We start from the raw sequence: 17,309 nt of genomic DNA on the forward strand, positions 1-17,309 counted from the left end.
TGTATTGCATTGTATTGACTAAGCAGATCTATAAGACGTGCGTGAATGGGAACGTTGGAAGAGGAAGGCCTAGACGAACGTACCACGATCAAATCGGGGCCGTTCTGAAGAAAGGTCGGGTCAGGAGTACTCTAAACCGACGTGCATGCATGAAAAGATTGATGAATGTAGAGGAAGCGAGAGTTGTATGCCAGAAGCGTAGCAAGTGGAAGGATGTAGTCTCTGCCTACCCCGTTGGGAAAGAGGCGTGATTTTATGTATGTATGTATGTTTAAAACAAATAAATAGTTAGCCCCTCGAGTTGGTAAATAACCGACGTCACAGACTGCTATTGCCATACAAAATGTATGGCAGAATCGTCGTTTTTTATGACTAAATTATTGCTTTTATTATCAAAAACTGTCTGCTCTGTCTGTCGCAGGACCGATGAACGGTGGAGCAGACGGGTCTCGAATGGAGACCACGGACGGGAAAACGTAGTGTAGGGCGTCCTGAGGCACGGTGGACGGATGACCTTAAGCGGATCGCTGGCGGCGGATGGATACGAGGGGCTGAAGACAGAGTGTTGTGGCGCGCCATGGAAGAGGCCTATGTCCAGCAGTGGACTGCTGTAGGCTGATGATGATTATCAAATAAATTAATTATTAAAAAAATATATTCCTATGTTTTGCTAAGTCCGCAGTTCTACTTGATTATAACTCTACAATCATAATTTGTACTTGTCAGTTGCGTTTAGCCGTTTTTAGAAGAAAATCAAACTGACAGAATAATAATAATAATAATGATCGACTAATTAACGATTAATATTTCTAAATAGTATACAACCCCGCTAAGACATGTAATCGGCGTATGTATTCGCAACTTTTAGACCGGGCACAGTAAAAAAACGATTTGGATAAACACACAACCTTTTCAAAAGTATATTGTAATCGATTCTACTCTCGGTTCACAAACTACTTTCATTTGTTCAGTTATTTACATAATTAACCATCCATGTTTGCTATGTGATATGCCATAAAAAACCCGATTTGAGGCTTTGAAACAAAACATTAATCTTGTATTGTATGTGAATATAATTAAGGGTGTTCAAATTCTTTCTTTATTAGTGAAACGCAGTTGTAGTTACCATTTATCAGTGCATCCAATCGAAGTTTGTATGCACTTTTCGCAGTTGACGCCGCTGCGCCGGCGCCGCACGGCTAATAAATGTTAAGTGGTAAAAATAGACGCAGTTCAGTCACCCGCGCCCGCGAAGCGCGGTTTAGGAAAGGTCGAATATTCGGGGAGGGAATTAGGGGCATGGCTCTAGTTAGGGTTCCGTACCCAAAGGTAGTCAATGGAATCCCTATAACTACGCTTCTGTCTGTCCGTCTGCCAGTGCCCAGGACGGAACTCTTTAATGGTTAATGGCGTCGAATTCAGTATAGAAATGTAGTGTGGATAACGATGTAAATACAGTCGGCAAAAATAAAGCTCGTATTAAAAAATATTGATTATTGGTTCTCTTCTGTTCACTAAATACTAGAGAACCTGAGTACGAAGCTTGAGGTTGTGGGTTCGATCCCCGGTCGGGGCAAATGCATATTTGTATGAAAAATACAAATGTTTATTCTCGAGTCTTGGGTGTTTAATATGTATTTAAGTATATATCAGTCTATTTAAGTAAATTTATACGTCGCCTGTACCCATAGCACAAGCTTTGCTACTTTAGATCTAGGTCAATAATTGTTGTCAAGTGTCCAATATTTAAAAAAAACGATAACATAGCAATTTTGTGACAGTCTCATTATGCCGAACCATTTTAACAACTACTTCCCGTTTACCATCAAACAGCCATCTTCAAAAACCATTCCCCAAGGAATAATTCCTGAAACTTTAAAAACAATTAAACACGTTACCATCAAGAATAGCCGGCGAAAAAGCAATGAACACGATTGACTGTCGTGATTTACGGCGCGTAAAAGAGCGTTTACTCACGGATACGGCATTTGGGGTATTTATAGCGCTTTGTCAATCTATTGGTATGGGAATTGGGATTGTCTACAGCACCAATGCTTTTGACTACTTTTTTTATAAAAAGTCAATTATTACAGATCAATTTCGATATTTTATCATTCAGTACTTGTTTTAATTATTTATTGAAAGTATTTTGGTTGATGGCGCCGGAGTTTAATTTATTTCTGTCACACCAATGCTTATTTCATATTCTGTATGTATGTTATCAATATTATTTTAATTATTATCTGTGGCAAATGGTAAACTGTCACTAGCTTTAAAGTACTTACAAACTTTAGCATTTATAAATACTACTAGTAGGAGTACAACTTGTAGAACTAGTTCAAACAAGTTCAAGTTCAACATGGGTGAATTTTTAATTAGTATATATAGAATACTGAACATGAAACTACCGTGAGACTCACTGAACTCACTGTGACTGACTCATAAATGATATTGTAACGGATAACTCACGTCTTAAATTGAGTTTAGCTCGACATGAGTGCAAGTGGGTCTCCTGATGGTAAGAAATCACCACCGCCCATAAACATCTGTAACACCAGGAGTATTGCAGATGCGTTGCCAACCTAGAGGCTTAAGATGGGATACCTCAAGTGCCAGTAATTTCACCGGCTGTCTTACTCTCCACGCCGAAACAGAACAGTGCAAGCACTGCTGCTTCACGGCAGGATTAGCGAGCAAGATGGTGGTAGCAATCCGGGCGGACCTTGCACAAGGTTCTACCACATGCACCTGCTTAATCATTTTTTTTTGTTTATTTGTATAAATTTTGCTGTGCGTGCGTGCGTGCGTACGTGTGTGTGTGTGTGTGTGTGTGTGTGTGTGTGTGTGTGTGTGTGCTTGTGTGAGTGAGTATGTTATGTTGGTGAATACAATTTTTAGTTTTGTAAAATTTTGGTTTGTTTAGTTATTTTAGTTATTTTGATTTGTTATAAAAATAAATACTCTTATACTTGTGATGCCAACTTCTGAACAAGTAGACGATACAACCGCGCGAAACACGTGTCGATTGAGCCGCTAATCTCAACCGTTATCGGATCGGCGCGGCGATTGAAATGTTTGATCTACACACATGTTGCGCTGTTCATGGGAACTTCATTGCCATGACTTTATGCACCGCAAATCGAAAATACAAACTGAGACATGGATGCACAGAAAAAGGGGAAGGGAAGGGGTCCAGCAGTGGTGTAGGGGTTATAGCGCGCAGCACGGAATGCTGAGGACCTGGGTTCGATTCCCAGTGCTGGTCTCTTTTTCTGGTTTTTCTGTGCACCCATGTCTCAGTTTGTATTTTCGATTTGACTTTAACGTTCGACGGTGGGTCAGGAATCAAATGGATTGGCTGTACAGTATGTAGGTATTTTACAGTCATGGACTAACCTCTTTCTCCTGCGGTCTCGTGTCGTGTATTTTATCCCGCAGTGCGACCAGCTCCAGCGGCCAACTCGACAGCTCCGCGTCGGGGTCCGACAACAGCACCTGAGGAATTAAATAGCGTTGATGACGAAGTTTCAGTTAAGGCGCGAGAAAATTTAGGCCTAAAAAATATTCTAAAATATTAACCCCCCTGTTTCACCATCCGGCATCCATTGATTAAATTTAACTAGCGGATAAATGTGATGCCGCCTCTGTTTGTTTTGTTCGAATAGACGGAGACGGCATCACATTTATCGGTCAATTAAAATTAATCAATGGTTAATCAAACAGCCCCTTAGTCCATCAATTAGATTGTCAGAAAATATTGGACATAATATGTTTTATTCCTTTGGCGATAAAAAGATAAAAAAAAATGCTCGTAAAGTTCAGTCGCGGGTAACGGCTACTTAGTATCTTCATAATTCTTTGTTTACTTAACAAAAGAAAAAATTCGTGCCAATAATTGTAACTGAAATTATTTTTTTTGTTTAGGGAACTAGCCTTTTGTCATCGTTAAGAAATATAACGACACGTTACTTGCAAGGTATTTTTATAACTTAATTTTACTTTATAGAAGCTATAATGAGATACACTCTTTGAATGTATATCTAGTTAGCATGGTTAAGAGAAAGTCACATGACTGACAGACGGACGGACAGACAGGAGTGCCTTAGAGCTGCCGCAGACTTACAATTAGACGTAGTTGTGCAAACAGGAACTAACCCACACCTTCCCCCAAAATTGAGATAAGTATGCATCAAGTTACTAAAATGCACTCTATCGAGTTGATAGAAGGTGCATTTCATTAACTTGTTGCATACTTATCTAAACTTTGGGGGAGGTGTGGATTGCTTCTTGTTTGCATAACTACGTCGCTCTTAAGCGATAAGGCCGCCTATTGCTCACCTTGTAATATTTTTTCTGTGTATCTGTTTTCTGTATCGCTTACTATGTCTGGTGTACAATAAAGAGTCTTTGTATTGTATTGTATTGTACGTCTAATTTCAAGTTGGCCAACAAAATTGCACTGTATACCAATACAGTAGTCATTTAGTTGGACAAATGTGCGGGATATAATAAATTTACTGGTTTATTACAATTTAGTTGGCCAACTTGAAATACGGTATTTGACAACTCCTGATTTTGCCATATCTTAATATTATTATGAAAATTTAGATAAACAGATAGTGTTTAGCGAAGGGAAAATTTAAATCGGTTGAAAACTGGATTTATTGTGATTTTTTGAAAAATCTATATATACCTGTCTCTTTCTCAAACGCTTTTCTCTATGCAGCAAGTATGGCGGTACTGGCGTGTGACATCACATGCCAGTATGTCTTTCTCTGTCTAATCTTGAATTTCAAACCTTTATAACTTTGTTATTTGTAAAGCTAGCTTAAAAATTGTTTTTCTATTCGATAACAGGCATTGTTTAGTTTTAATTTATTAAACATATATAAAATAGTCAAATACCGTATTGTAAGTCTGCGGACCCACTTAGTAATAAGATAAGGCCCTTCGCACCTAGAAATACTCGTATTTAGTATAACATACGGATGTGCTTCGGTGCGCGAACTATGTATAATACAATAAGATGGTGTAATGTTAACAAAAATTGTGTATAGATTTCAGACACCTAAGACCCGATTCCATTACCAGTGAGTTAACGATTATGTAAAAAGCGAGCGTGGATCATGGGTTTGAACTATGAAAATGTATGTACAGTTAAAGTGAGTGAGTTCCACCAACTCGAGAAGGCGACCTGGCAGACCTAGACGGCGATGGTGGGATGAACTGGGCTACTTCTTGAAGGACTGGCCCTTATATGAAGGGGACAGAGAGCAGTGGAAGTATCGGGGGGAGGCCTTTGCTTAGCAGTGGGACAGAATAGGCTAATAATAATAATAATAAAGGTTCCTCAATTTGCGTCCCTGACTGACCACCGGTAGCTTGCGCCCTGCTCCGCCACCGGCGGCAAACTAGGTTAGGTTTTTCAATATTTTTTTATTTTGTTTGTACCTTTTTGTATTTTACTTTATATAATTATTGTTAAACCTAAACTAAGGATGTAAATAAATAAAGGAGATAATAATAAAGTGAATAATGAATTACATATTTAAGAACAATAAGTTCTCAAGCGCCGCAAATACTCTTCTCCTTTAAAGGACTATGAGTTTGCGGCGCTCGCAGTGGAGACAATGGGTCCCTGGTCGGCTGACATGAGGGCTTTCATGGGGGCCTTGTCGTCCCGGCTGATAGAGACCTCAGGAGACCCCAGAGCTGGCGCTTACCTCTCCCAGCGAATTTCTCCAACTGTACGGAGAGGTAATGCCGCCAGTGTGCTGGGTCTATGCCGCAGGAGGGCCTCTTAGATGGTGTTTCCTTTTTATAGTTAGGTTTATTTATGTAGTTTTTATTTATTTTGTTTCCTATCATATTGTTGTATCTTGTGTTGTGCTCCTAAATATAAATAAATGTATCGATATAGATACATACTTAGAACAATTTTCTTATTTGCAATTAGCATATAATGGAAACTCATAACTTTAAATTCATACATGTTCAACCAGTATAAAAACGATAACGAAATCACGTAAATTATTTGATAACTAAAATAATAATAGTAAAAAAATCATTGAAGTTTTAAAAAAGACAGGTTATGAATGACAAAACTAAAATACTCACATTTAAGAAAAACATGTCACCCATTTAAAACACTATCACTTCACCAATAACACAAATTGACCCACAAATCACGACGTCTTATCATGAAAGTCAACACTATACTGCACCGAAGAAGGACAGTGTAAACATGGCCCGTTTGACCCACCCTTATCACTAAACGAGTTCCAGTAAAATAATACCTAACAATACGAACGAGGGATTAAAAACAAGCTCGTTAAGTAACAATTTGTTTGTTTACATAAACGCGAAAACGGTGTTTGTTGACTATTAAAGGTTGATGGTAATTAAAACAGAACTAGAATCAGTTCAAATCTATATTATGAACACAATTTTAATAACTATTTAGAGTTTCGTACTTAAAAAGGAAAAAACGGATCTCTTATAGGATAGCTTTTGCCCGCGGCTTCGCCCGCGTGGAATTCGGTTATCGCGCGCTGTTTCCTCGGGAACTGTGCATTTCTCCGGAATAAAAAGTTACCTATGTCACTCTCGGACTCATAAACTATCTCTATGCCAAAAATTACGTCGATCCGTCGCTCCGTTTTAACGTGAAAGACGGACAAACATAGAAACACACAAATACACACACTTTCGCATTTATAATTAATAATAATATTAAAAAAAGTAACGATAAGAATAAATTTTATTTAATTTTTCTATATTGCTGGGTTTTGCTGTTAAATTTTGCTGACAGTAGGTGCAATACGTTTTTTAATTTTTTACAATCAGAAAAGGAAACTTTTGCAAATACAGCTGTGTGCACTCCATGGCAACTTTACTCGAGCGAAACAATTTATACTTCGATTATATTAAAAATTTACAAAAAAAAAAATTGATTGTTGTTTCCAACAATGTTTTATTATTATGACTCTACTGGCTGTATCATTTAAAGTTTCTTCAATAAGAGGCCAATAAGTTGTTGTGTGATTAGGTGTTTATAATCTAAATAAAGCACTTCCGGGTGGTACGAGTAGGTATATTTGAAATGTCTGGTTTGTTGGTTGGTAATAGAGGGTATATTCCAGGACGTACATAATCCGAACGCTATTAAAAAAAAGAAGATTATTCCGTAAGAAGGCCGCAAAGGGTTTTATTAAACGTCACTCTCTCTTACTACTAGCGCTTTCAGAAAAACCATCATTGCCAAGAAGAATGCGCCGAAAAAAAACATGGCAGTAAGCCATTTTTCAAAACGAAACTATATTACATTATCTTTAAGTATTAAATCTAGAAAAAAGCCGTGGTGGCCTAGTGGTTTGACCTATCGCCTCTCAACAGAGGGTCGTGGGTTCAAACCCCGGCTCGCACCTCTGAGTTTTTCCAAATTCATGTGCGGAATTACATTTGAAATTTACCACGAGCTTTGCGGTGAAGGAAAACATCGCGAGGAAACCTGCACAAACCTGCGAAGCAATTCAATGGTGCGTGTGAAGTTCCCAATCCGCACTGGGCCGCGTGGAACTATAGCCCAAGCCCTCTTGTTCTGAGAGGAGGCCTGTGCCCAGCAGTGGGACGTGTATAGGCTGGGATGATGATGATGATTAAATCTAGCAAAACAAAGTAATTTAGAAATATACAGATAAAACTTAAAAATTACAAGGATGTAGGGGATCTCTTGGTCAAGTTCTTAACTCTAAGCAAGTATCTTAGGAGATGAGCTCTACCAGTCATGACAAAAATTAATTAAACCGTAGCTAATTTCACTAGAATTGTAAAATGCTTGCAGCGACAAAAAATAACTAGAGACGCATAAAGTCGAAACAAACCGCTCCAACATGCAATGGCAACACACGTACTATTTTTCAGTAACACATTGGCGCCACTGAAAAAAAAAATATGCCGCGAGACAGCGTGGTGTTAAAAATGGGGTCAGGCGCGCGAATAATGTCCCCCATTGCCTGGCGGCGAGCCAAACACCGTCGATACTTCAAAACCATGACTACCACATTATAAATAAAGTCCCGATTGTCATTCTATATTTACAGTACCAACGCGGTGCGCGTAAGTGTTAACGTCAACAAGAAAGTTGAGCGTTCCATTTGGCGAAGCCGGCGAGTGTGCTACTCAAAAGAAATGTAGAGAAATGCCTATATTATGGTCATCATAGCATTTAACAGATGCCTCTTCCCCATTGGGCACACTGAGCACGTGCCCAGGGCCCCGCGATGCTTTGGGGCCCCCTATATAGTCCCTACTACCAAACGATAACCGATAGCCACTCCACTCTCGCTTGAAAATCAGGCTTACCGAATGCAGCATGTTGTGCCCAGGGCCTCTAATAGGTGAAAGACGGCCCTGGCATTTAATAGTTAAGCTACCCAAGGACTTACATGGTCTGCCTTTAAATAAATCCAAGACAGATTTAAATGCTGGTAGCACTGAGCTTATTGCTCTATGAGTTCTTCATTAATCAAATTTTCTTGTAAATATGAATGTTTACAAAATATTCGCATGCCGGCAATGATGTAATATACAGTTTTCATTTTAATTATGGAATAACTCTGTAACCATATTACTGCGAATAAACGAAATCAAATGTGATTCAGTGAAATAAAATGTATAATTTTATTTAGACAGCAAGCATTTTTGCTGACTATACTTTGCTAACTTTACTTACTACATATCTATATCAAATTTTGTATAGGTTCAGTTGCATATCAGTTCATTGACTCGCGATAAAACAAGTTATATGAGGGCTCCACTCTCTAAGCAAGAACTTTATATATTTTTGACACAAAATGCTAGAATATGTCAATTTTGGATCAAAACCTTTAGTTCCTTTTGGTTTTGGATACCATTCTATCTTCGGACTGTCAAGTGACTAAAGGCTGACCAGAATTATAAAAAAACCTCGCCATATTGCGGAAAACCAATAGAACTAATTTCTTGCACTGGTAACACTAAATTCAAATGTCATCTGTCTATTGCTGTCAAAGTTTAACGTTGTTTACGCGTGGTATTTTAAAGTGTAATATTCTGTTTTTGTGCGTTAAAATGCCGAAGATTATCCATAGCCTTGGAAGGAAAATAGTTCACAATGTATAAAAGTATTTGTCATAGAAAAAGTCTGAGGGATTTGAAAATATTCCTTTAAATAACATGACCGACACTGTTGTCAATATGATTGATAGATATCGTATAGTAAGTGTAAAGAATGTTGCAATATAAAACGTAGAAGTGCTGCCCTCGCGTCAGGTTTTTTATATTCCTGGTCAGGCTTTAATACCGTCGCAACGCGCGCCATTTTTATGGTAAATATGGGATTATGCGTCGGTCAATATTTGTTTAGGACTTCGGTTTACTATTAACATCAAACCAGCTTCCAACTTTATTTGCGAACATTTTTATATCCCGACTTATTCAGTTTTATGGGCAAACAATCCTTACTAATATTATTAATGCGAAAGCGAGTTTGTTTGTTTCTGCTCTCACGCTTTTATTGCTGAACCGATTGCAAGTAAATTTTGCATGTTACCATCATATTAGAAGACCAGAATAAACAATAGGATACTTTTTATCTAGTAAAAATGAATTGCTCCCGAGCGCGCGTGCTAAACAAATACTTCGCAGACAATGTTGCAGGAACTAGCTAGTTGTAATATTAAATGTTTTGTTATATAAACTAAGTGATCTTTAATATTGATTAATAGTTTTTCAGTTTTATCTACCACGCCGGTATAATTTGTGCCTTTCACGCTTCATTTGTAGATGGGACAAAATAAAATCGTCGAAAGTAAAATTTCTACGAATAACATTTATCCGTATTGAACAATATATCTAAACTACGGATCTAGCAGTACAGTCTTATGGAGATCATTTTAAACAACATAACTTTTCATTTCTTTCGATATTGACCTAATGAGAATAATTAGAAATCTTAAATAACGTTATGCAAATATAAGAATACTAGGCAAATAAGTTTTTGTAAAAAAAAAAAAACAATGGTCACTCAAACTATATCACAAGAAGTAAATAAACAAAAACTTACACGTCGCCTATAAAAAAAAAGATGGTTCCGATCCGGCATAACTTATCACATCATACCAACAAAATCACAACACAATACAAGTCACTACATTCTAACATCACTATAAGTCAATCTATAACCTAAAGTATCCCACTGTTAAACTCCACTTTTCACAAGTCTAATCTCACGCGAAAGTACTTCAAAAACACGTGTGAAAGCTAGGCCGAGAGCTCTGCTCAATTTGGCAGCGTGACGGTAACTAAGCCTTGCTCTATTTGCGTTTACCTACGGATAGATGGGGCACTTTCTAGCTGGACGCCGGCCAACTAATGAAGGGCACTGGCTACCCCATGTGTGTTGTAAAAATACGGCAATGGGGATAACAATCATCACTAGCCGGAAGACGTCCATTGCTGGACGAATGGCTCCCACTTAGAACGCCATAATGAACGACAACTCGCCACTTGCAGGGTTACCTGCAACTGTCACGACGCCGTCAGTTAACCCAATGGGAGGCCTGCCAATGCTTCGTCCGGTTCATAGTCGCCACTCAAGGACTTTTCTGCCCAACGGTTATCTGTTCTTCGAGCGATGTAGCCCGCCCATTATAGCCACTTCAACTTGCATATTTTTCGAGCTATGTTGGCGACTTTAGTTCTTCGGCGAATTTCCGTATTCCGGATTCTATCGCGCAAAGAAACTCCAAGCATAACTCTCTTCAAGAACTTTTTGTGAAAAAAAATCAAGTCTTTTGCCCACTGTAGGTACATGGATCATTCTACTTAAATTTGCACATATTGTCATACATAGTCTATCACATTTTTTGGGAGAGGGGGTCGAGTTAAGTACTACTTTTGTTTTGTTTTGAAAAAACTTTCTGCCGAGTTTTTGCGTCGCATTCTTCTTGGCAATGATGGTCTTTCCGAATGGGCTGGTGGTTTAAAAAAGTGATACGTAAAAAAAGCTTTTCGCAACCTAAGTACCTATAGAATAAACATTTCGATTTTATCTCCAGTAATTTTCGTGTGAAAAACACATCATCCATGTAAACAAGTAATATTATTGCGCTAGCATGAATAGCCAATATCCGTGTACCTGAGAGCTGTAGGCAGTACTTTATTAAGCACCAATTGTTAACTCTTCCCTCAATCTACATACTGGAATCGGCATTGTTTGTACGTAAACATCCTGACTTATTTAAGGCAAAACAGGACACAAGCAGAACTAGAGCAAAGTATAAAAATAAACTGTTGTTGCCAAAGTCAAATTTAGCAATGTTCAGAAATGGTCCCCAATATAAATGCATACAAATAGCGAATAAAATTCCAGAATGTATCAGACAGGAACCCCACTATAATAATTTTAAAAATAAATTAAGAAAATATTGATTAATAAATGTATTATTCTGTTGACGAGTTCTTGAACGACGAAACATTGAAATAATTAGAATTAAAGTAAATGTATAATAATAAATAATATAATTAAATATTTCCACTTAGACTAAGATACAAATTGACATATTTTTTTTATTTAAACATATTCTGAATCTTATCTCAATGGCTCATCCACATGAAATAAAGTTAGTACTTAAATATTTTTAGTTAATTGACAATGTATCTATAGTTTTGTACATTTTATGTTATGGGTAGAAATTAAAATAAAACCTACAGTGCATGAACAGAAACTTGACATTAACATTTCACTATAAATTTTCGACATTGTAATAAGTAATTGATTTAATACCATTAGCTTCATAATTGTAACTATTGTGTGCCTTGCAGGCGTCATGGACTAACTAATAATAATACCAAATGTAACACCTTTCACAAATATGTACATGACTTTACAATGAAATAAATAAAGAAATAAAGCTTGCTATTTTTAGCGGCCCAACCCGTTACTAACTCAATAAAATAAAATGTATCGCTCAACAAGCTTTATCCTGCGGTTTTCTCGTACTTAAGCCATTGGTTTTGAGCAGACATTCTAAATTATTTCAATAGAATATTCTGCACAAGGTAAATGTTTGAGTGATTGGGTCTGTTTCCCTTACTAGTATTAAGGTCTTACTACTTCTTCAAAAAGTCGTAATTTGGATTACTCGCGGAAGTTCCTTTAGTTTCTTTTCATACTAGGTAAATAATGCTCCTTTTTGTACTGCCACGGCATTCCTTACTGTATAATAATATAAAATGAAAAAGTAAACCGCTGAACCGATTTTAATTAGGTATGGAGATAGTTTGGAGACTCTAGGAAGACAAAGGATATTTTTTACCCTCGAAACTTGCATAGTTTCCGTGGAATGCCGAAAAAGGAATTAGAATTAGAACTTCACATGCACTGGTGAACTGCTTCGCATGTTTGCGCAGGTTTATCACCTTTTCAACTAAACTGATGGATTGGATTGGATGGATTTAAACTACGACTGTGTTTTTCGGTCTAGATACTAAGGCACTTGTCCCACCGCCGACGATGAGCGAGAAGCGAGTAGAGCGAGTAACTAGAAACGAGTGGGCGAGCAGCGAGAAGCGAGTGTAGTTTTGTCGCTCGGCTGTAAGCGAGTGTTCGCGTGCGACGGGCGATTACTCGCTCCACTCGACTCGCTCGTGCGGGGCGGCCGCCAAGCTGACATCGCTGAGCGAGTATCTATAGCTCAGCGAGTTTTATAGCTCTTGTCGCTGCGACAAAAATGTAAGAGCGAGTTTTCGCAACAGTGTGACAGCCAGCGATCAACTATTAATATATGTGTCTCTTTTACTCACACAGGATCTTATATCTTTTGTTCGTTTCTTGAGCGAGAAAATAGTCGATAGCCAATCGTTTCCTCGCTGGCGGTGAGACAAGTGCCTTAGTCTACTCTCGATTCTATTAACTATCAATGATAACTGGAGAGTTTAAAACATATTGGATCAGTAACAACAACCTGACCATTCGTTATGTACAGTACAGTCAACTACAAAGATATCGATACTGTTAAAGTTACAACAATATGTATACACGACTTTGACAATAAGCCAATAAAGTCGTGTATATGTAACTTTGATATTACCCATCTTTTTGTAGTTGACTGTACCAGTTTAATACGCAATCTCCACTTTAATGCGTTTTCAGAAGCTGTTAATCATCACGTATATTTACGCAACGCAAAAATAGTAAATATGGGTTATTGGTGTTTAGCTCCTTAGCTCGTATAAAGTTTACGGCTGTTTTATGAGATATTTATAAGATATTGATTGCGCTCGGGAATTGCGTTGAGAGAAGTAAATATTTACATATAGCCATATACAAAACTATGTCGGTTACCACAGAACTGATTTACACGAAATATGGTATGGAGATAGTTTGGAACCCTGAGAAGAATATAAAATTATAGGATACTTTTATCCCGAAGTAAGGCTTCCCGCGGGATAGCGATAATAAGTTTCTTCGCAGACGCAGTCGCGGGCAACAGCTAGTATGGACTCATCATGACGTATTTTAAATATTTTTTCAATACATTTGCTCGAAAAATTCACTTTCAAAGGGTGTATAGTATACATGGCTCGTAAGTTCATTTTACCTTTCTAATGCGATTTTTTTAGTTTTTTTCTAAATTCTCCATTTTAAAAGTTTACAAGCAGTTTTAAATTAAAAAAAATTGACTTATACGTAGAAAAATGTATAAATATACAAAACTAAGTAATGAATTTGCAAAATTGATTGTAATTATTATAAACTGTAATTTAATTACCTCAGATTTTAATGATTTACACCTTTTATTTATTCGAAAAAATCGCAGTGGCTGAACGCGTCGAACCTTTGCCTGATAAATGATAATTTTAGTTAACCTAATTAAAAACAAAACTTACGCATACCCGCACGCACGCGCGATTTTGGTAAAACTGCGTTGTTTTGTTTTTATTTTTCAATTTTGTGTTATTAATTGCCTATTTTCTCGTATGATACACGGTTGGCAAGGTTTTACAAACTCGTGACGATGAAAACCCTCGCCTTGCGGCTCGGGGTTATCACTCGTCAACTCATTTGTAAACCCTTACTTACCAACCTCGTATCACAAATAACTATTTTTGCCCGTTAAAACGTCCCACTGCCACTGCAAAGGCCTTCCCTTTTTCCGCCATTCGTCCCTGTCGAGAGCATGCTTCTGCCACTTCACTTGATATGCGTCCAAGTGGCTCACACATCTCCTGTTCGGTCCACCTCTGTTTCGATGGCCATCCCACGAAACCCACCCAATGGGTCTTTGCGCCCACTGCAACGCGGATTTTAGAGAGCAGTTCGGTGTTTATGTCGCGATCAGTTTTACGAACATTTCTACATCTACGAGACTGGGTAGGTTTACATCTCCAATAAATATAATTTTTCCCTTTTTTATTTTTTGGCGGTGGAAGCATTCTAGACTTCCACTGAACGTAGATATAGTTGAGATGTTTAGTTTTAGTTTTTTAACTAAGGGGCCTCATAACTGGCACTTGAAGTATCCCCTCTTATAGGTTGACAACGCATCTGCAATACCCCTGGTGTTGCAGATGTTTATGGGCGGTGGTGATCTCTTACCATCAGGAGACCCACTTGCTCGTTTTCCATCCAGTCGAATAAAAAAAATATACCAAAACTCAGCTCTTAAATGAAGTTTTCTTGTATGTATTTATATTTTCAAAATCGCACGCCAACAATATCCATTTCCCGTTGGCAAACCTTGATCCTGAACTTTTGAGCTTCAGTAAATGACAGTCAACTTTGATTGGAAACACTTCACTAATTATCACATAAACGACATTTTAGTTAAAGTGCGCTAAACGTTTGTCTTATCTGTCACTTCCGCATTTGTATAGAAAGGGACAAGCATTGTTATAACATCTTGTTAAGTTTATGATAAGTTAAAGGATTGATCATAACACGATATACATCTTTAAAATCTGAAGTTACAACATACTGTATTTCCTCAGCTGCTGTATAACCTCCTGCTTTGCCTCTTCCAGCCGCTTCTCAAAGACGGCGTCCTTTGTGAGGTAAGCCCGGTTTAGTAGCACACGGTTAGTGCAATCCATGCAAGAAGAAATGAGCATTATTGTATATACAAAGGGGTTTGCGTGGTGGGAGTTGGTGGGATGTGTTTCGTAATAGAGTTTAGTGCTACGTTAAGTTATTTTTTGTTCAGTTTTCGTTAGTTTCGTGATCATTAACATCATCATTAATGAAAGAACACATAGAAAACTCATTTATCTAGTTTTATCATCACCATATCAGCCATAGGACGTCCACTTTTGGGCATAAACCTCCTCCGCAGACCTCCAGTTGTTTCGGTTGGAAGCGGCCTGCCCCACCGTGAACCCGCAGCTTTAACCCTTAATAAGGTAGAGGCGATTCAGCGACCACTTGCGTTCACAATTTCCATTGTAATTATTGAAAATACGACTAGCTTTATAAATATTCTTCGTCAGGTATGTATTCGATAGCTGCTTTTGATTCTGTGGTAGTATGCTCCAATAAATGAGGCCTTATTAAGGGTTAACCAGGTCATCCGTCCATTCGTTGGCAGATCAAAAAATGTGGACCATCTCATTTAGATGGGCTTATTTACTGCACACTGAATTTAAATTATTTAAATGGAACACATAATTTATGAAAGAATTAGCGAAGAAATAGCCCAGCAATTCGAAGACGGAACGCTGCTAGTATCTTCGGAACCTTGCCTAAATCACAGTATAACAAGTTTCCCTGCAGTAATCCGACGGAGACGTCTAGAAAGAGCAATCGTGCGGGGCGTGAGGGGTGAGACGCGTGTGGCAGGAGCCCCAGCTGCATACTTCGCCGTTCTTAGTAGCTTGGGACAAGTCTTCTAGGGCTATCGCGTTTTTTTTGTACATTTAAATTTATAATAAAAAATATTATGGTGCATACGACATGTACTGTGAGTGCGTGCAAATCTTCATCTCGCATAAATAAATAAATTCATCTATTTATATAATTAAATACAATAACAGGAGTTTTAAGTACATTAAGTCTAGAAACCGAAAGTATTTATGATTGGTTTATTGGAGTCTTTTTGTATTTTTTATTTCAACTCCAAATTTTGTTACTTTTACGGGTATCCCGTGAAACCATATCGAAAATACAAACTGAGACATGGATCCAGCGGTGGTGTAGGCGTTATAGCACGCAGCACGGATTGCTGAGGACCTGGGTTCGATTCCCAGCGCTGGTCTCTTTTTCTGGTTTTTCTGTGCATCCATGTGTCTCAGTTTGTATTTCCGAAAGTATTTGTCGGTTACTAATCTATGAAAGTATATTTGTGTGAAAAAAAAATGATTTTTATTTCATTAAAAGTATATTTTGATACTTAGGCTTACCCCCTAGTAAGTATGCCACCCCTAAATTATTTTGTTATACATAATTTCGCAATACCAATATGTACCGATTCTTAAAAGACATCTAACTTCCAAATTTTAAATTTGTGACAACCCTTCCTTGCTGCCTAAATACCTATACAGGCTTTGGTATCGCTCAACTTCAAAGGCGTCGGCTTACTGTAGGGAAAACTTGTTATACTGTGCCTAAAGGGTCTGGTTTAAATCATTTGTTTTAGTTTGCATCATTATTATTATTTGTCTTTTTCTATGTAGGTAGTTTAGGTTAGTTTTATTTTAATTGTTATGTATTGTCTAAGGGGCTGTTTCACCATCCATTGATTAGTGTTAAGTGACGGTTAAATGTGATGCCGTCTCTATTTGTTTTGTTCGAATAGACGGAGACGGCATCACATTTAACCGTCACTTAACACTAATCAGTGGATGGTGAAACAGCCCCTAAATCTTGTGTTCTTTGTCAGTCATAATGTATATGGATGGAATGCCATACTACCTGATGATGGAAGTATGAAATCGATCATCACACCAAAGACAATTAAAACTCCACCCATCATGCATAAAGTATAAGGATTGATCGTTGACTGAACATGTCAGGAACAAGGGAAAAGTATAGTTAAAGAAACGAGAATAAACAGGGCGGCAGAGGTTCATTAGCCAATGGAAGACTGACGAGTAAGTAGTGATACACATACACCTGTGCGATGAAAAAAATTATAAACTGCAGCTTGGCATTTCATTTTATCCAATAATTAAAAATAAAGATACGTCATTATGTTTAAACGGGTGGACCGATTTTAATGCGGTTTTTTTTATTTGATAGCAGGTTTTCTAGCGATGGTTTTTACACATGTTTT

General features: G+C 37.7%; 1 protein-coding gene across 8 annotated transcripts in view; it reads right to left on the minus strand.

Annotated features, from left to right (window-relative positions):
• LOC141440823 (uncharacterized) overlaps nt 1-17,309 on the minus strand; it is a 184,823-nt gene that overhangs the window by 154,267 nt on the left and 13,247 nt on the right. For 6 of the 8 annotated variants that reach the window (XM_074105383.1, XM_074105381.1, XM_074105379.1 and 3 more), the window contains one exon: nt 3,397-3,495. In XM_074105383.1, coding sequence (XP_073961484.1) covers nt 3,397-3,495 — 99 coding nt within the window. Of the gene's footprint in view, nt 1-3,396; nt 3,496-6,117; nt 6,275-10,105; nt 10,325-17,309 lie in introns of those variants that run through there. The other 2 variants (XM_074105384.1, XM_074105385.1) reach the window with 2 other exon arrangements.

This window comes from Choristoneura fumiferana, chromosome 23 (genome assembly GCF_025370935.1).
Source record: "Choristoneura fumiferana chromosome 23, NRCan_CFum_1, whole genome shotgun sequence".
NCBI classification, from domain to species: Eukaryota; Metazoa; Arthropoda; class Insecta; order Lepidoptera; family Tortricidae; genus Choristoneura; species Choristoneura fumiferana.